Here is a 21,101-nt window from a genome sequence, read left to right on the forward strand (position 1 = left end):
CATTTTAATGCACTTTCAAACTTTGATTTTATTTTTGTTTTCCTCTCTGCATAGCCTTTTCCGAGAACGTTTTGGATTTGAAATAAAGTTTTCAGGTAGTCAATTTAAATATTGATGATGGTTTATTACATTGTTACAGAGCTGGGTGTTTCAAGAGGTAGCGTACCACTGCCTGTCAAGCCTCATCCCGCAGAGTTTCACTCATACTTATTTACTTAACCCTTTTTGTTCCTGAAAGAAAATAGGGCCTGTACTAGAGTTTCACTTATACGACACCTTAAAAATGATCTGATGTTTTGCCTATTCTTTAAGGCAAAGTCTGATCATCTATGTTGGGGTTGGAGATGGTACTGTCTTAGGAAAAGCCTCAGTCTGTGTGGCGTGTTTGTGAGCAACCAAGTATTGAGGTAGCCTGAGAGGAATCAAAGTGTATAGCTGAGCATGGGTCTCTAACTAAGACAGAGTGGCAGCAACAGAACAGGCTAAAGCCTCAGCCTGACCCACAGACACCACTGGTCAAAGTAGTGCACTAAATAGGGAATAGGGTGCCATTTGGGAGACGCGCCGATGTCTGCAGCAGTAAGACAGCAGACTTAGCCTGAACAGCTGTTGTGCTGCTTATATTAGCCTGACTGTGACTGGGTTTTTGTCAGGGCGACCCTGGCTGGGTGGTGGTGGTGGAGCCCGCTGGCTGAACCTGCTCAGGGGGCTTGTTGGGCTGGGAGGTGGGTCTTAGAGACTGGGTCGTAACCTGGTTCCCTGGCTGTCGTCTCTGGTTCTGGGTGTTGGGTCTCTGGGTTTGCTTCTTCTCCAGCAGATCTTTCTCCCACTGATGTGTAAATCGACTGTGGCTGGCCCCGGAGCCTGTGCTGCTGGGGCATCGGGAGGATGACGAGGAGGAGGGTACGGAGGCCTGAGACGCCCGCCGCCGGAGGTTCTGGGAGATGGAGCGATGCAGGTTGGTCATGGACGAGGAGCTTGCTGACATAGTGACCACCCAGGGGTGGCGGAGGGCCTGGATGGCGGTGAGGCGAGATGAAGGGTCCACTCCTAGGAGGCGCTCGATGAAGTCCTTAGCCAGGTTGGAAACAGAGGGCCAGGGCTATGATGGGAAGAGGAGAGGAGAGAGGTAATCATTCACACTATGTATACAGTAATACGACTTACAGTACAGACTTAGACCTGTTATAAAGATTAGAAATGAAAGGTCAACTTTCATAATAATTAGCCTTCGCTTTCGCAACAGCTAATGGGGATCCTAATAAAATACCAATACCAGATGGTCTATTATACTGCATTTCTAAAATAGCAGAGTCCATTCTCACTATTCCCTAGATACCCTTAATGTGTAACAGCCCCTTGATTCGGTGAATCTAGTATCTATATACTAGATTGGAAGATGACAGGATGTATTCAAAGTCCTGTTCAATCAAAATTGACACCAACTTCCAGGTATACATCCCAAACCGCACCTTATTCCCTTTATAGTGCACTACATATGGGACACACAGACCAAGATTAAATAGGCCTCTACGAGTGTGTTCCCTGACCTCTGCTGCCCAACAGTCAGGATGAAATACAAAGCACAGCTAAATGTCACTGGCTAAATGGACCGGTGTCAGGTGCGTCGTAGAAAGTGGACCAAGGCGCAGCAGGTATCGTGCTCATCTTCTTTTATTTATATAAACAAAATAAATCAACGTCAACTACCAGTTCCATAAGGACACAAGAACTAAACGAAAAACAACTACCCACAAACACAAGAGAAAATAAACCCACTTAAATATGGCCTCCAATTAGAAGCAACGACAACCAGCTGCCTCTAATTGAAGGTTGTTCCCAAAACTAACATAGAAATAGAAAAACTAGAAAACCCACATAGAAATAGAAAACATAGAACATACACCAAAACCCCCGAAACACACAAAACAAACACCCCCTGCCATGCCCTGACCAAACTACAATAACAAATAACCCCTTTTACTGGTCAGGACGTGACAACCGGTCTTGGCTGAATTACTTTGAAACCTGAATATGACGGAACTGGATTTAGGTCTATGTGGGAATGGGTCCTAGGATAATTATTTTATTTACACTAGCTTCACAAAACAACCCTGCTTCACACCACATCTATGGGGTCTTTCAGTTCATTGTTAATTCAAATATCAAATTATTCCCCTTTGTAATGAATAAAATGACACTCATGAATAGACCGTCATCAACATGCAGTGTCTTTTCAATAAAGAATATATAATCCATTGAATAAATCCTAATCCTTTTGGCATTCTGTCATAGAGACAATGATCCTCATAAACAAGTTGTTCTTAACAGTAACCCAAATTGTGCTAAAAAAGCCTGAAGTGCACTGTGACTTAGTGACCTTTGTGTCACCTCTCCACATTCACAGGTGCAGCTGGCAATAATGCAATTGTTTTGGTATTAGAAAGTATAGCATGCTTAGCATCGGCTTGACAACAGTGACAGGTGAAATCAATATTAATCATACAGACAGTACCAGTCAAAAGTTTGGACACACATACTCATTCATGTTTTTTTTTTTTTGTACTATTTTCTACATCATAGAATAATAGTGAAGACATCAAAACAATGAAATAACACATAGGGAATCATGTAGTAAGCAAAAAAGCGTTCAACAAATCAACATATATTTTACATTTGAGATTCTTCAAAGTAGCTACCCTTTGCCTTGATGACAGCTTTGCACACTCTTGGCATTCTCTCAACCAGCTTCATGAGGTAGTCACCTGGAATGCATTTCAATTAACAGGTGTGCCTTGTTAAAAGTTAATTTGTGGAATTTCTTTCCTTAATGCGTTTGAGCCAATCAGTTGTGTTGTGACAAGGTAGGGGTGGTATACAGAAGACCATATTTGGTAAAAGACCAAGTCCATATTATAGCAAGAACAGCTCAAATAAGCAAAGAGAAATGACAGTCCATCATTAGCATCATTAACGACAGTCCATCATTAAGGCCTATTCCCCCTCTGGAAACTAAAAAGATTTGGCATGGGTCCTGAGATCCTGAAAAGGTTCTACAGCTGCAACATCGAGAGCATCCTGACTGGTTGTATCACTGCCTGGTACGGCAATTGCTCGGCCTCCGACCGCAAGGCACTACAGAGGGTAGTGCGTACGGCCCAGTACATCACTGGGGCTAAGCTGCCTGCTATCCAGGACCTCTACACCAGGCGGTGTCAGAGGAAGGCCCTAAAAATTGTCAAAGGCCCCAGCCACCCTAGTCATAGACTGTTCTCTCTACTACCGCATGGCAAGCGGTACCGGAGTACCAAGTCTAGGACAAAAAGGTTTTACCCCCAAGCCATAAGACTCCTGAACAGGTAATCAAATGGCTACCCGGACTATTTGCATTGTGTGTCCCCCCCAACCCCCCACAAACCCTCTTTTTACGCTGCTGCTACTCTCTGTTTATCATATATGCATAGTCACTTTAACTATACATTCATGTACATACTACCTCAATTGGGCCGACCAACCAGTGCTCCCGCACATTGGCTAACCGGGCTATCTGCATTGTGTCCCGCCACTCACCAAACCCCTCTTTTACGCTACTGCTACTCTCTGTTCATCATATATGCATAGTCACTTTAACCATATCTACATGTACATACTACCTCAATCAGCCAGACTAACCGGTGTCTGTATGTAGCCTCGCTACCTTTATAGCCTCACTACTGTATATAATGTCATAAACCCCAAAATAATGACAAAAAATTATGACTAATTTCCTTTCCACTAAGCTCTCTCTATAAATACTTTTGAGGCTTTGATTATTTGTAGTAGTGTAATCATTTGTTACCTCAGGCTAAGTGCCATTTACTTGTATTATTACTGTCAATGCACAATGCAATGCATGATAAGCTTTTCTCACTTTACTGCTAAGTAGAGCATGATACCTTTAATCAACATATATCAAACATCTCACTTTAAAATGTTCTTCTGTACAATAAGGGCTACAAAAGCAACCCAAGGAAAACAGTGGATGAATGAATGTTTCTCTCTTATTCTTAATTCAACCTCGCAAAAGCAGATAAACCTCGCTCTTCGGGGAAGGTCTTGCTCCTTTCCATTTTAATCCAGAAATGCATTTCTCCTTTTGTGTCTCTCACCCAGTAATGACAATTAATCAACCATGAAATTGACAATTGCAAAACTGTTGCCAGGGAAAGGAATTTAAAGAGAAGCAGGTCTCACTCATAGACACAGTGTACTACACTAGAGAGAGCTGAGAGAGATGAAGAGAAAGAGGGAGAAGTCAACTGTCTGTCTGTAACTGAGCAGAAAGTACTGCACACAAAGCACCATAAACATGCTCCTCACAGACTCCCTTCATTGTGTTATTTCACACCTGAGAGAAGCAGTATTTGATTGAGCTCCACAACCACATACCAGTGTTTGTCTGTCCTTCAGAATCATAATGTTCTGACTGATGATTGCTTACAGTGCCGTCAGAAAGTATTCATACCCCTTGACTTATTACACATTTTGTTGTGTTACAGCCTGAATTTAAAATTGATTACATAGATTTTTCTCTCTCACTCATCTACACACAATACCCCACAATGACAAAGTGAAAACATGTTTTTATACATTTTTGCACAATATCTAATTTACATAAGTATTCACACCCCCGAGTCAATAATTTGTAGAAGCATCTTTGGCAGCAATTACAGCTGTGAGTGTTTCTGGTTATGTCTCTAAGAGCTTTCCACACCTGGATAGTGCAACATTTGGCCATTTATTATTTTCAAAATACTTCAAGCTCTGTCATATTGGTTGTTGATAATTGCTAGAAAACCATTTTCAGATAGATTTAAGTCAAAACTGTAACTCGGCCACTCAGGAACATTCACTGTCTTCTTGGTAAGCAACTCCAGTGTGGATTTGGTCTTGTGTTTTAAGTTATTGTCCTGCTGAAATGTGAATTAATCTCCCAGTGTCTGGTGGAAAGCAGACTGGACCAGGTTTTCCTCTAAGATGTTGCCTGTGCTTATCTCCATTCTGTTTATTTTTTATACTGAAAAACTCCCCAGTCCTTAGCGACTACAAGCATACAGTGTCTTGCGTAAGTATTCACCCCCCTTGGCATTTTTCCTATTTTGTTGCCTTACAACCTGGAATTAAAATAGATTTTATTTTACTAGGCAAGTCAGTTAAGAACAAATTGTTATTTACAATGACGGCCTGCCCCGGCCAAACCCTAACCCGACGACGCTGGGCCAATTGTGCACCGCCCTATGGGACTCCCAATCACGGCTGTCCTTATGAACCGTCCTCCCCTCTGCAGCCCCCACTACAATAATATGAAGGATCTTCATACTTTCCCCAAGTATTCTTCTATATCAATACACTGGAGAAGAGAGAAGAGTTGTGGCAACTCTGTTGTCTGTGGTAGTGCACCAACGACCTGAAATACAAGTATATTTTCTTGTTTTATTTTGTACATGTTTCACATAAAAAAAACAGTGGCTTTATTAGGTTTGGTGGAAAGGGACAAGAGCCTGAACAATATATCATTGCTGAGGAGAAAGTCAGATTAGGAGAGAAAGGGAAAGGTATTGGGCAGAGGAAGAAGGAGAATAACACTACGTCCCAAATGACACCCTATTCCCTGCCTACATAGTTCACTACTTATAGGGCCCTGGTCAGAAGTAGTGCACTATGTAGGGAATAGAGTGCCATTTGGGGATGTAACCTTAGTAGAGAAAACACTACAGGGCCTGGTTTATTGAGCAACATGCTGACAGGAAGATGTGAGGCGTCAGTGACGCGCTTCGCTCCGGCTCTGTTAGCGCCAGGATCCATCCTCACCTGACAAACATATAATTACAACAAATAAAGAAAACGCTAGAGGCTTAGATTACAGCTCTAATGTGATTGTGTGGATGATGCACTCTGAATAATGTAAAACTGCACGCAGGCCTCTCAGACAGTCACTGCTAAAGATTTATTAGCTGCTGTTATGGGAAGTGGAACCCAAGCAGGGATTTTCCATAGCAACAAAGACGACCTTATATAACATTAGTACATACAGTATATACCACTATAATAGCGCAGCTATTAAGGCCAATGGAAGAATGTAGCCGGGTGTTTTAAATCAACCAAATAACTGTCCTGCATACAATACCAAACATAAATGACCATTCAAAGTCTAAATATCAAATCCAGGTGGTAAACACATTTAAATGTCATGACTCAAGTGGAATATAAAGAGGAGATCGTTTTTCTCTATGGACTGTTGAGTTCATTCACAGTCCCCTCACTAGGTGGCAGACTGGGCTAACTATTAGAATCATGCATAGCTCTTGCTGCTAAATCTACCATGCAGATGCTTAGGTCAATAATTAGTTGTTCAAATGCAGAAAAATCACCAAGCTAAGGCAAGTTCACAATGAACTCATGCTTGCGGTGAACAGGTTGAGCGATAAGGCTCACATAGCCCAGAGGCAACTTCCTCCCCACCCCCTATCCCCATCCCTCCTCCTCCAACTCTACAGTTCAGTAGGGTATACAGTACATGAGTTTCTACTACACAGCCTGAGGCCAGGGTTGTGACACCTGTGATGCTGTACTGCAGTGGGGGAATGAGAAGTGGTGTGTGTGTGTGTGTGCATGCGTGGTGTCATGCCCATAGGGGGCACGTGCCCCCCCTCAGATTCGTCCCGTTAAAACATTTTTGTTACATTTTTTGTTGTTGTTTCTCTGTAATACTACTAGCCACCTAGCACTTTTATAATGTTGGCTTTAGCTAGCCCAGATAGTTTCCCAATCTCCTAACCTCATAACTAGCTACCAAGAAGCCATTGTAGGCTATCAATCAAGCTAGAGTAGCTAGCTTGTCTAACTATGTTAGCTGGCATGCCTGCTGGCAAGGTTGGTAGACTTTAGAAAAGCAAGCAATTACTAAATGTACTGAACAACACTCACATTCCTTTCAATCCTTTGCCCAGATTTAGCAGAGATGCAGAGAAGCATATTTAGTTTGGTTAAAAGGCCACCAGTCAAAAGGATACAGACAGCTCAAGAGGTATGCTTAGATATGCAGAAAAATAAACATATTTTTTTACATAGAATTAAGCAATATGATTATTGCTCTCGATCAGGTGTGTCGGCCCACCCAATGAGATTGAGCAAAAAATGCTCTATTTGTCAATGTTCCAAACGGGACCCTGTTTGTCTTTTTACCTAAACACAGTACTTGACTTGGGCTGGAGCTGACTGGAACTGAGTACCGGCACCTCCAATTTTCTTCTGCTTGAGTTCCTGCACCCCCTATAGAATATTAGCTCAAAAGTATTCCCGAGTCACTGCAACTAAATATAAAAGGTACCGGCACCCAAAATGAATACCGGCACATACAGTTCGTTAAGAAATGATTCAGACCCCTTGACTTTTTCCACATTTTGTTACGTTACAGCCTTATTCTAAAATGTATTAAATAAAAAAAATTATCATCAGTCTACACACAATACCCCATAACGACAAAGCGAAAACAGGTTTTTTGAATTTTTAGCAAATGCATCAAAAATAAAAAACAGAAACACCTTATTTACATAAGTATTTAGACCCTTTGCTATGAGACTCAAAATTTTGCTCAGGTGCATCCTGTTTCCATTGATCATCCTTGAGATGTTTCTACTACTTGATTGGAGTCCACCTGTGGTAAATTCAATTGATTGGACATGATTTGGAAAGGCACACACCTGTCTATATAAGGTCCCACAGTTGACAGTGCATGTCAGAGCAAAAACCAAGCCATGAGGTCAAAGGAATTGTCCGTAGAGCTCCGAGACAGGATTGTGTCAAGGCACATAACTGGGGAAGGGTACCAAAACATTTCTGCAGCATTGAAGGTCCCCAAGAACACAGTGGCCTCCATCATTCTTAAATGGAAGAAGTTTGGATGACACCTGGGCTGTCATTCCTCCACCATTTCCTCCCCCACTCTTTCACTCTCCTCTCTGTCGCTCTCCTTCTCTCTCTGTCTTTTTCTCTCGCTCTGTCTCTCTCCCATTCTCTTTCTCGCTCTGTCTCCATTTCTCTCTCTTTCACTGTATCCCTCTCTATCTTCCTATCTCTCTCCTTCTCTCCATCTCTGGCTGGCTCCTCACAATTTACTGTACTGTAGGGCTCATTAAACACTTTGAGTGGAGTATGTAAGCCAAAGCTTTATGGCCTAACTGTATGCGCCAAATACTCGCCAATGGCCAAATGCTTTTGGGAACTTGGCCAGAAAAAGTTAGCGGCAATCCACTGTGGCAAAAAGAACAACGTCGAAGTTGAATTCAATAAGAGAAAAGGAGAGTATAAAATAAAGAGAAGGGAGGGCCATAAAATTAATGTTTGGGAATGATTTTGTGAAGTGGTAAAAGAGGATTATAGCAGTGTGATTATTGTGAGGCGCTATACACATTCGAGAGTCACAAGATGGGGACTTCAAATATGGCAAGTCAAGGGAACTGTAGCCTGGGTTAAATTGATAAAAGCCTAACTGAAATCTGGACACTGCATGTAGGTCTATAACCTCTCACATAACCAATATAATACAAACTCCTGCAGAATTAAGCATATCTTGCAGTAAAATGAGACACCAAATGTACATTTTGACTCGGGAACAGGATTGGAGAAATATGATTTCTTTCTTTCAGCATCTTGAGAGAATGAATGCGTGGTTAGGGACTGTCTGTAAAGGTGCTATGTCTATCAGATTCATAAAAGCTGATAGTATTTCAACCATATAAAATATTTGTATTTTTTATTTAACCTCTATTTAACTAGGCAAGTTAGTTAAGAACACATTCTTATTTACAATGACGGCCTACCCAGGTCAAACCCTCCCCTAACCCGGACGATGCTGGGCCAATTGTGCACCGCCCTATGGGACTCCCGATCACGGCCGGTTGGGATAGAGCCAGTGATCGAACCCGGGTATGTAGTGACGACTTAGACCGCTGCGCCACTCAGGATCCCAAAATATGCATCCAAGCCTAACTGAAATCTTATCAGAAACATGTTGGGTATTTTCCACTGCTTTTAATTTCCTTAAAACCGGCCAAACTGATATAATTTGAACATTTTGCATGAGAATTCTTTCACATTTTTTAAAGTTATTGCATTTTCTCCCCGGTCCCTAAATGTCTGTTGAGCGAGAGAAGCAGAGATGAAAGAGAACTTTACTGATGTCAACTATATTGAACAAAAATATAAATGCAATATGCAACAATTTCAATCATTCTACTTAGATACAGCTCATATAAGGAAATCAGTCAATTGAAAAAAATTCATTAGGCCCATTCATCTATGGATTTCACATGACTGGGAATACAGATATGCATCTGTTGGTCACAGATACCTTAAAAAAAGTTGGGGCGTGGATCAGAAAACCAGTAAGTATCTGGTGTGACCACCATTTGCCTCATGCAGCGCGACACATCTCTTTTGCATAGAGTTGATCAGGCTGTTGATTGTGGCCTGTGGAATATTGTCCCACTTCTCTTCAATGGCTGTACGAAGTTGCTGGATATTGGCAGGAACTGGAAAACACTGTCGTACATGTCGATATAGAGCACACCAAACATGCTCAATTGGTGACATGTCTGGTGAGTATGCAAGCCTTTCAGGAATTGTTCACAGATCCTTGCGACATGGGGCCATTATCATGCTGAAACATGAGGTGATGGCGGCGGATGAATGGCATGACAGTGGGCCTCAAGATTTCATCACGGTATCTCTGTGCCTCCAAATTGCCATAGATAAAATGAAATTATGTTTGTTGTCCGTAGCTTATGCCTGCCTGCCCATACCATAACCCCACCACCACCATGGGGCACTCTGTTCACAATGTTGACATCAGCAAACCGCTCGCCCACACGACCCCATACACATGACATGGTCTGCGGTTGTTAGGCCGGTTGTACGTACTGCCGAATTCTCTAAAACGATGTTGGAGGTGGCTTATGGTAGAGAAATTAACACAAAATTATCTGGAAACAACTCTGGTGGACATTCCTGAAGTCCACATGCCAATTGCACACTCCTGAAAAAGTGAAACATCTGTGGCATTGTGTTGTGTGACAAAACTGCACATTTTGGAGTGGCCTTTAATTGTGCCCAACACAAGGTGCACCATTGTAACAGCACAGCACATTTTCTATTGGCCTATTTGCGAGTTAGGGTCAGGTGCGGGCCTCAAATTTTCACATTATCACAGATGGGTTATTAGCAATTGCAGGCGTGTGGTTGAACAAACAGCAGACCTGCGCATCACTAGTATGCGCATGTGTGGATTTGTGTGTGTGTGTGTGTTCATGGATGAACAGTTGCTTGCGAAAGTATTCACCCTCCTTGGCATTTTTCCGATTTTGTTGCCTTACATTGTGGAATTAAAATAGATTTTGGGGGGTTTGTATCATTTGATTTACACAACATGCCTACCACTTTGAAGATGTTAAATATTATTTTGGTGAAACAAGCAAGAAATAAGACAAAAAACTGAAAACTTGAGCGTGCATAACTATTCACCCCCCCCAAAGTCAATACTTTGTAAAACCACCTTTTGCTGTCACTATAAGATTGGCACATCTAGTCACTGGGATTGTTGCCCATTCTTCAAGGCCAAACTGCTCCAGCTCCTTCAAGTTGAATGGGTCCGCTGGTGCACAGCAATCTTTAAGTCATACCACATATGCTCAATTGGACTGAGGTCTGGGCTTTGACAAGGCCATTCCAACACATTTAGATGTTTCCCCTTAAACCACTCGAGTGTTGCTGTAGCAGTATGCTTAGGGTCATTGTCCTGCTGGAAGGTGAACATCCGTCCGAGTCTCAAAGACTGAAATAGGTTTCCCTCAAGATTTTCCCTGTATTTAGCTCCATCCATCATTCCTTCAATTCTGACCAGTTTCCCAATCTCTGCCGATGAAAAACATCTCCACAGCATGATGCTGCCACCACCATGCTTCACTGTGGGGATGATGTTCTCGGGGTGATGAAAGGTGTTGGGTTTGTGCCAGACATAGCATTTTTCTTGATGGCCAAAAAGCTACACTTTAGTCTCATCTGACCAGAGTACCTTCTTCCATATGTTTGTGGAGTCTCCCACATGCTTTTTGGCAAACACCAAACATGTTTGCTTATTTTTTTCTTTATGCAATGGCTTTTTCTGGCCACTCTTCCGTAAAGCCCAGCTCTGTGGAGTGTATGGCTTAAAGTGGTCCTATGGACAGATACTCCAATCTCTGCTGTGAAGCTTTGCAGCTCCTTCAGGGTTATCTTTGGTCTCTTTGTTGCCTCTGATTAATGCCCTCCTTGTATGGTCCGTGAGTTTTGGTGGGCGGCCCTCTTTTGGCAGGTTTGTTGTGGTGCCATATTATTTCCATTTTTTAATAATGGATTTAATGGTGCTCCATGGGATGTTCAAAGTTTGTGATATTTTTTTGCAACCCAACCCAGATCTGTACTTCTCCACAACTTTGTCCCTGACCTGTTTGGAGAGCTCCTTGGTCTTCATGGTGCCACTTGCTTGGTGGTGCCCCTTGCTTAGTGGTGTTGCAGACTCTGGTCAACCTGTGTGCAATCTAACTAATTATGTGACTTCTGAAGGTAATTTGTTGCACCAGATCTTATTTAGGGGCTTCATAGCAAAAGGGCTGAATACATATGCACGCACCACTTTTCTGTTTTTGTTTTTATAGTTGAATTTTTTGGACTTTCCGTATTTTATTTTTTAGAATTTTTTTTACTATTTTGTGTATGTCCATTACATGAAATTCAAATAAAAATCTATTTAAATTACAGGTTGTAATGCAACAAAATAGGAAAAACGCCAAGGGGATGAATACTTTTGCAAGGTACTGTAAGTGTGTGTGGGTGCTATGAGAGACAGACAGTCTGGTTGCACACACCTGTGAACATGTGATGTATAAGGATGGGCTTCTACAGCTGTTGAATGCAACAGATACAATATATAATTTCCCTAATTTCATAAATATGTGAAATAAAATTCATAAGGCTTGGATTATGATATGGAGGGGAAGGTTAATGTTAGGACATATACAAACACACTACCATTATACACTTCCATACTCAATCCCCAGGTGACAGCGGCAACCAGGTATAGATGCTGAGCCAAGCTTTTATTTGCATACAGGTGCTGCCAATTAAGGTGATTCGTCAGTCAATGTCCCAGCTGGCAGAGCCGTGAGGGCTGCTAGTTTTGCTTGGTGGCAATGAGGCCTTTTTTGCTTGGTGGCCATGAGGCCTTTTGTTTGTTTTTGTCTTCAGTTTGGGTGTGCCTTTTTCAATTTGATCAAATTTCTGTTTTTTTTCACCATCTGAACAAATAATAATCTGCTTGGACTGGCCGACCAAGAGGTCAAGGAACTGTCCTTGAACCTAAAGTAAGGTAGCTGTATCCTGCGTACATACAGGTAACTGCCAAAATAAAGGAAACACCTACATAAAGTGTCTTATTTAACTAGGCAAGTCGGTTAAGAACAAATTCTTATTTATAATGACAGCCTACCCCGGCCAATGCTGGGCCAATTGTGCGGCCCCCTATGGGACTCCCAATCATGGCCAGAAGTGATTCAGCCTGGATTTGAACCAGGGACTGTAGTGACTCCTCTTGCACTGAGATACAGTGCCTTAAACTGCTGCACCACTCAGGTCTTAATAGGGTGTTGGGCCACCACGAGCCAGAACAGATTCAATGCACCTTGGCATAGATTCTACAAGTTCCTAGAACTCTAATTTGGTGTTTTGTTGAAGGTGGTGGAAAACTGTCAGGCCCTGCTGTAGAATCTCCCATAAGTGTTCAACTGGGTTGTGATCTGGTGGCTGAGAAGCCACAGACTCTGGCCAAACTCATGTTTCTAAAAATGAATTCAAAGGCACTGTAGATGTAGCTTAATAAGGCATTTTTCGTTTCATTTGTATTTAATTATAATTAAGTCACAGCCGAAATGTGCAATTTATAGACTAGAATGATTTAATAAAAAGAAATGTTGTTTAAATGCTGAGTGGTTAATATCCCTGCCAGCCTTGACATAATTGAAATAATATAGCCTAAATAATTCATTTTCATTCTTCTTAGGCTACCTGTCTGGCTCCTGACCTATTTAGAGTGTTTATATGTTGTTTAATACAACACATAGCCTATTTAAAATGATGAGCGCTTCTTAAAGTTTCCTCTTGTTTATTAAAATACTTTTCATTCAAATCATATGGTTTGGTTTCAATGCTTCAAACCCAAATGGTCGGTCCAGGTAGTCACAAAAATCGATGGCTGTTGGATAAATTGTGATTTTAATGAATGGAGTGAATTTGGAGAGGCAGTTTTTTTCCTTTTGAGCAAGCAGCGTTTTTTAGCGGAACGGTTGGAAAGGACGTGGAGCACAGGAGCCGTGCGCAAGCACCACTCCATGAGAGATGAGCGGGATTTCCGACTGCTCAACCCCGCTCACATACTCTGTGCCCTGTGGATGGGGGCACTGTCATCCTATGGGGGCATAGCCATGGTAGCCAAAATAATGGCCTGCCCAGCATTGTTATACATGACCCTAAGCATGATGGGATGTTAATTGCTTAATTAACTCAGGAACCACACTTCTGTGGAGGCACCTGCTTTCAAAATTCTTTCTTTCCCTCATTTAATCAAGTGTTTCCTTTACTTTGGCAGTTACGTGTACATTCAACACCTAGTCGCACACGCTTACTTCTGACATTTATGCACACATCAAATCAGGTTACAGACCATGTAGCTAGGCCTAAGACCCCTAGACATAAATAGTAGGCTAGTTATTAATTTCGTAACCGTCGCAGACAAGGTTATTACACAGCTGAAACGCAAATATATTTTCTCAGTTTTACATAAGAAATATTTCTATAAAGCCATAAATATATGAAATATGTTTTTTGTAAATCCCACCCAGGGTTTCAGCCATATCCATTATTCCTTTGGTGGTCTGTCTGGTCAGTGTAGCAGCAGTAAACATTGGAATAATAGAGCAGACTGAAATGTCAAGCTGCTGCATACAACAGAATGGGGCCATGCTTTAAAGCCCACTGAATAATCCCAGACTGGGGTGTAATCAGCGTGAAAGAACGGACCCAAACCTCCCCACAAACACACCACCACAGAGACTGAGCTTGTGTGTGTGTGTGTGTGTGAGTGTGTGTGTGAGTGTGTGAGAGAGAGAGAGTGCTCTAACAGAACTGTTAAAATATCCAGTTCAGTTACAGCACGGAGCAGAAAGGAGCAGAGGGGACATGAACAACAAGGCCCTATTTACCCTCTGAGCGTTTACAAAGAGCTAAATCAAATGGAGACGCCACAACAAACATACGTATCCATTCAAGTGTGTTACCATGCTGATCTGCTGAAGGGGATCAATGGAGAAAAACTTCACATGATGGTTCTGAGATGTTCAGTGAGACATTCAGTTCAGTGATTCAGACTATTAGAAATTATCTGGTGAAATAATGCTGAGGATATGATGTGTGTAACTGTGTGTGTGTGTGTGTTTATGTTTCCTTGTTGAGAGAAATTGTGTGAGTGTGTGACAGTGTGTGTGTGTGTCTTCTGCATGAGTGAAAGACAGTGTTTGAAAGTGTGTGAATGCCTGGCAGGCAGTGGATGTAGAAGGACTTCACTGAGATCATTGGCCTGCTGTGCACGGTGGGACTACATAGCCAAACAACCAAAAGGACAGATGGATCATTCAAAGTAAAAAAACATTTGAAGATGGGAATCTAGGATTTGGATATCACGGATGGTCTGTTCTTGCACCGATAACTCAGTCTATGAATTGAGAGTGGTTACATTGCTCCAGCCCCATCCCTCTGCTGTTTACCAAAAAGCAGTGGGGTGAAAGCTTTGTTGTTGTTTGAATCCCAGATTGCCCCTTTAAGAAATGCATGATGGAACTCAACAACAACTCACCTCTCCGTGGAAGCTGTACCTTCCCCTGAGGATGGCTCTGTAGAGTCTGGGCCGGCTGTCGTCCTCGAAGGGCATGGAGCCACTGAGTAGGATGTAGGCTATGACCCCCAGGGCCCACATGTCCACCTGGCAGGAGTAGGGCATCCTCAAGACCACCTCTGGGGCCATGTACTCTGGCGTCCCACAAGTGGTCGTCATGGACCAGTCTCTTCTACCGCCACCTCCTCCATCCCCTCTTCCATCTCTTCCACTGCCTTTTCCATCCCTTCTATCACAGCTGCCCTTACCATCCCTATTTGCTACCTTACCACCTGGAACTCCACATAGACTTCCACCCCTTCCACTGCCTCTTCCAACTCCATTATCTCCAACTCCACAGCCCCCATCTCCACTTCCACTGCCCACTCCATCTCCACCTCCATCCTTACCCCCTCCAGGGTCCCTGTTCCCAAAGCTGGCCAGCCCAAAGTCAGTCACCAGCAGGCGTGAGTCGGCTCCAGGGTGGTAGTACAACAGATTCTCAGGTTTCAGGTCCCTGTGTGTGATGCCCAGAGAATGAAAATACCCCACCCCGGCTAATGTCATCTGCAGGGCTCTGGTGGCATCACGCTCAGTGAAGTGGCCCTTAGCGATGACACGGTCGAACAGCTCCCCACCTGTGGCCAGTTCCAGAACCATGTAGACCCTCTGGGGCGACTGGAACACCTCCACCAGCTGCACCACATTGAGGTGGCTGACCCTGCGTAGCACCCCCAGCTCCGAGTCACACACCTCTCGCCCTTCCCTGGCCTCCACCTGCAACAGGTGTTGAATTTCATTTTATAAAATGACACACAATCCTGAATAGTTTGACAACTAACATTACTGCACTTTTAATTTGTTGGTGTAAATGCCCTTACTAATGTTGCACACTTCCTTCTCCTTCTGTTTCTCCCGTCATGAACATTCGCTGTCCCCCTACCTCTTCCCTAGCTCTACTGGAAGAAATAAGTTACAGACCTCCATCATCTTGATGGCGAAGGGTTGGCGGGTGGCTCGGTGCTCGACTCGTACCACCCGGCTGAAGCTCCCCCTACCAATCAGGGCCTTGATATCATACCTGGACAGAGAGGGCAGGAGGGAGGAGAAGAGAAAAGGGGGAGTGGGAAGTAGAATAGTGTTCTTTCTGTTCTACTCTATTCAACTCTAGTGAGGTGAGGTCTTCTATGGGAGATAAATATGAAATATCAAATAATATGGAGTCGTCATCATCATCACCATCATCATCAACAACAACATTAGCAAATGAATTAGCCTAAGTACCTACAATGAATTGGCACTGATTTATATTGCTACTACTGATCTTCAAACGTTAACGATTTTTATACAGTTACCTTGCTGTGACTCTGGGATCAAACTTCGCCTTGTACTTGGCCACTTTGTTGTGCCTCTGCCCATCCTGGCCCGTCGGCAGTAGAATGCGTGACGGCGCCTGTGTGCCCGTACCTCCACTGCTCTGAACAACACTCCAAAAGTCTTTCTGCGTCCCTTTACAATTCTGTAGCTCATCATCTAACCCTTTTATTTTGTGACTGTAGCCCACTACCGACTTCACGAAGCTCACGTAACCGTTTTTAACCGAGCTTTCTGGCAGCACCTTGCTGCTTCCACAGCCCATTACCAAAGCGCAACTAAAGAAGGCATGAAGAGAAAAGTGACAGTTGCTGCTTGCGTAATTGCGTGCGCTAAGAAAAACGTACACAATCTTATCAGACTCAATCAGCAGCAACGTCAACTTTAACCTATACTATAATACAGACAAACGGCTAAATTGGTGAAGAGACGTCTAGAAGAGTGAGTGAGCAGGTGAAGGCAACGCTTAGAATGTGTGAAAATGATTTGAAAATGGCGAGAAAATGATTTTCTCGCCATTCTGTCACGCAGGTGTATAAGGTGCGGATGCTCTTCCACATCAGTCAGTTGCCAAACATAACACGTCAGTATGAGTTGTTTTGAAGCTTTTGACATTCTTTCACTGAGCTCGTTAAAGTATAATCATCTCCGTTTGTCGGAAGAACTAGGCTATCCGCTTGAACTAGGCTATTTCTGGTAGTATTGCCACCCACCCTGGCCCGTGATGCTGGTTGATGACAGAGTAACCTACCATAGGCCTATTATAGCTTTCATCTTCTATAATTGTCAGTGTGTGGTGTCTGTCTGCAGTAGCGGTGCGTGGGCAATATGACTGGGGAAGCAAAGCCAGAAAAAAATGCCATATTACAACCTATGTGTAATTGAGTTGTTCTCTCTATAACCTGTTAGTTCATATGCCTTGTGACCCTGATATATACCTAAGGCTGAGACAATAAGAAGGCACAGTGGCAGAATAAATTCAACCACACCTTTGTTTCATCACAAAACCGGAGAGCAGCCTCTGTCCCGTGAAGTCCACAAAGCATTTTGCTTGTAACAAAGAGTTACATGTCCTACAGTATGGTCTAGCAAGATAATGTTTCTGACATTTTCGGACTGCTAAACAACTATTGATTTAGAACCACAGAGAGTAACTGCAATTTAGTCCAATCAACATAAACTAAATATGATGTGGCTGTCCATGGTTCTGATTTGTGTGTGTGTGTGTGTGTGTGTGTGTATGCGTGCGTGCGTGCGTGCGTTCATGCAAGTAGTAAAAACATGTTGATTCACCCTAGAAATGCCAATGCCATCCTCCTCTCTTTCATGTTGACAAATTCTATATGACTGTCATACAGTACATGCTTTTATTTTGTTGTCCTAGGCTACCTGGCTAAAATGCTTTCTAGCTAGTCTAGCTTCCTTTCATGGGAAATGTTAGCTAGTTAACCTTTTACATCTAGCTACATATTGAACTTCCATCCTCTCATTCCAGGGGCACAATGTATTTTATGGTTGGATCAGAATCGCCATTATAATCATTGGACAGTAAGGCGAATTAAGTAAAACCACAACTCCAAATCCCTATCCCCATCCCTGGCTAATTTAGGAAAGGGACAATTTTAGCTAGCTAGCTAGCCACTACAGGACAACAACACAACCAGATACAGCAATTCAAGTTGTTTGTGTCAATTACATATTTCTCTGTGATAGTAGTGAAGCCAAATCCAAACTGACTTCCCTTGACAGTTTTCTTTTGGTGCACCAGCACCATTCACAGTTGCGCTCACACAGTTTAGCTCAACGCTGATTGGCTAGTATACTATTTTTTTATCAAGGGAGTCCAAATGCTCACTGGCTTCCCTTCCATTCAACGCTACGGGCGGCAACAATGTCATACTCTTCATGACCAGACAGCTTCAGATAGATGGCCTACACATACAGAGACAGAGAGCGCTGTTTTGCTCACTCGGATGCTTTCTCCAGTGAGATTCAGTACATTCAGCCTCTTGCGAATTGAAGGAAAATGATGAAAACACAGAGAGATGAAAGATAAATGATTAAATATATATTTTTTCTATTTTCTTGGAACATTTTTGGTACATTCCCTTGGCATCCATGAATACACGCCACTCTCTGTCTGTCTGGCACGTCCATAGCACATAGACCAGGGATCATCAACTAGATTCAGCTGCGGGATGATTTTTTTCTTGAGCGGATGGTCTGTGGACCGGAACATAATTACAAAAAATGTATAGACTGCAAATAAACTACAAGGATCCCAAACAGATGACTAAAACAATATCACTTCAAACCTTGCTTACATTTGTATACAATCACATATATCTATCTCTCTATTATGCATGGTAATACATTGGAACAGATTTTCAAAATTAAAATCACTTGGAGCTGATTTTCTGGCCTTTTTGCAGTCTTATGTCAAACAATTCAAATGTTTTTGCTCAGAAAAATTGGGGGTCCAAATAAAATGGCCGCGGGCTGCCAGTTGGGGAACCCTTACATAGACAGATATGACTGCAACGTCATCACCATTTTTGTTTCCAAATTCAGACACCAGGTTGTGATGTTATTCCTTGTGTGAGCTTTCCTTCCTCCAACCTGCTGTTTCAGACCCATTCAGTCAGTCTATATTCTGAATTATAATAACAACTGAGTAATAATTGAGTAGTAGTGATTATTAAGTTGCAGTTGATGCATTCCCCCATTCTAGTGTCAAGATTTATGACAGGTTCTTTAACTAGTATAGTATACCAGTTAAACTGCCTTCAGGTGCACAGCTGATGATCAACCCCATTTATGCCATTCTCTTTACTCTCTTTTTCAGATAAAAAGATTCACAACCTGAAGACAGATATGGCAACATCTGCAAATCTGCTACGACTGCTGCTCTACATGGCATTGGAACCTTTGAGGAGGCGACAAAAATAGAGGTTTGTTTCACTGTTTCTTTTGTGTCACACACACACAGACACAGAGTGTAGCCAACAGAGGATATACATCAGATCAGCAGCGAGGCGGTAAATCGTCCTTCAGAAGGCCTCTTCAGGGAGTCAGCAGTTCAGTCTTATCGAACCACTATCTGATTACTAAAAGGCTGTCCCCTGTTACAGATGAACCACAATGTGTGTGTAGTGTTGTTAATGCAGTTGGCTGTGTGTGTGTGTGTTGGTAATGCTGTTCACTGCCTGCCGCATGCCTGCTTCCTGCCTGCCGCATGCCGTTGAGTCCTTGGGAGAGTAAAGTCATTATAGAGTAGATGGGATGGGAAACACACACACATGTACACACACGCGTACCCTCGCACACATTATGGACTGGTGGGATGGGAATCATTAGTGGAGAGGAGTAGTGGTAAGAGCACTTTTGTTCTGCATTCAGTTCAGTAAGTCACTTCATTGCCCTTATTATGGTTGGATAATGTAGAATTGAATAGTAATTTGTTTGTCCATCTTGTAAAGGAAATGTTTTTTTTTGCTCAGCTCTCAGTAGCAATCACTCTCAGAATGCACAGTAATAGACACAACACACCTTCTGGAAAGAGCACAGAGATCATTTTGTGACAATAGGAAATTGAATTGTGAATGTATTCAAAATCATGACGTTTGTGATTTTTGCTTTGAAAATGACAGGCGTTCAGTTTGACATTGATTGAAAAGTAAGTAAGCTTGATGTATAACTACACCCCCAGAAGAGGACGCTACAGTACATTGATTGAAGCTTGAGTTAATGTAAGCTATTGAGATACAGTGCCTTCGGAAAGTATTCAGACCCCTTGACTTTTTCCACATTTTGTTACGTAACAGCCTTATTCTAAAATTAATTAAATACTTTTTTCCCCTCAGCAATCTACACATAATACCCCATAATGACAAAGCGAAAACAGGTTTTTAGAATTCTTTGTACATTTATTAAAAATAAAAACATAAATACCTTATTTACACAAGTATTCAGACTCTTTGCTATGAGACTCGACATTGAGCTCAGGTGCGTTCTGTTTCCATTGATCATGCTTGAGATGTTCTACAACTTGATTGGAGTCCACCTGTAGTAAATTCAATTGATTGGACATGATTTGGAAAGGCACACCTGTCTATATAAAGGTCCCACAGTTGACAGTGCATGTCAGAGCATAAACCAAGCCATGAGGTCTTGAACCCAATCAAAGATCTCCGGAGAGACCGGAAAATAGCTGTGCAGCAACGCTCCCCATCCAACCTGACAGAGCTTGAGAGGATCTGCAGAGAAGAATGGGAGAAACTCCCCAAATACAGGTGTGCCAAGCTTGTAGCGTCATACCCAAGAAGACTTGAGGCTGTAATCACTGCCAAAGGTGCTTCAACAAAGTACTGAGTAAAGGGTCTGAATACTTATGTAAATGTTATATTTCAGGTTTTTATTTGTAATAAATTAGCAAACATTAAAAAAAGCTGTTTTTGCTTTATAATTATGGGGTATTGTGTGTAGATTGGTGAGGGGAAAAAACTATTTCATCAATTTTAGAATAAGGCTGTTACGTAACAAAATGTGGAAAAAGGTTAAGGGGTCTGAATATTTTCAGAATGCACTGTACATGGCAATATTTTAGTTTAAAATGTTGTTCTCCAAACTGTTGAGGCTGTTGGAGTAGTACCACTTTCAACTGACCGAAATAAATCATACAAACTTCCCAAGTGTGAATTTCATAACAGAAAACAAAAAGTATAGAATA

The 21,101-nt window shown here is 42.4% G+C and overlaps 1 protein-coding gene across 1 annotated transcript; it reads right to left on the minus strand.

Moving 5' to 3' along the window:
* Positions 1 to 611: 611 nt before the first annotated feature.
* Positions 612 to 16,637, minus strand: LOC115162971 (serine/threonine-protein kinase H1-like). Its single transcript, XM_029714525.1, has 5 exons — positions 16,354 to 16,637; positions 15,980 to 16,079; positions 15,409 to 15,775; positions 14,981 to 15,186; positions 612 to 1,102 (listed from the first exon to the last, which is right to left on the minus strand). Exons 1-5 carry the CDS (start codon positions 16,635 to 16,637, stop codon positions 650 to 652), a joined length of 1,410 nt encoding a protein of 469 aa, XP_029570385.1. The 3' UTR covers positions 612 to 649.
* Between the last annotated feature and the right edge of the window lie 4,464 nt (positions 16,638 to 21,101).

The sequence above is a fragment of the Salmo trutta genome, chromosome 2, assembly GCF_901001165.1.
Source record: "Salmo trutta chromosome 2, fSalTru1.1, whole genome shotgun sequence".
In the NCBI taxonomy this organism is placed as follows: Eukaryota; Metazoa; Chordata; class Actinopteri; order Salmoniformes; family Salmonidae; genus Salmo; species Salmo trutta.

Coding starts and splice junctions, on each gene's coding strand:
- LOC115162971 (XM_029714525.1), bottom strand. CDS start 16,637: ATGGGCTGTGGAAGCAGCAAGGTGCTGCCAGAAAGCTCGGTTAAAAAC. Junction 16,080..16,353: donor GATCCCAGAGTCACAGCAAG/GTAACTGTATAA, acceptor CTCTCTGTCCAG/GTATGATATCAAGGCCCTGA. Junction 1,103..14,980: donor GGTACAGCTTCCACGGAGAG/GTGAGTTGTTGT, acceptor TTCCCATCATAG/CCCTGGCCCTCTGTTTCCAA.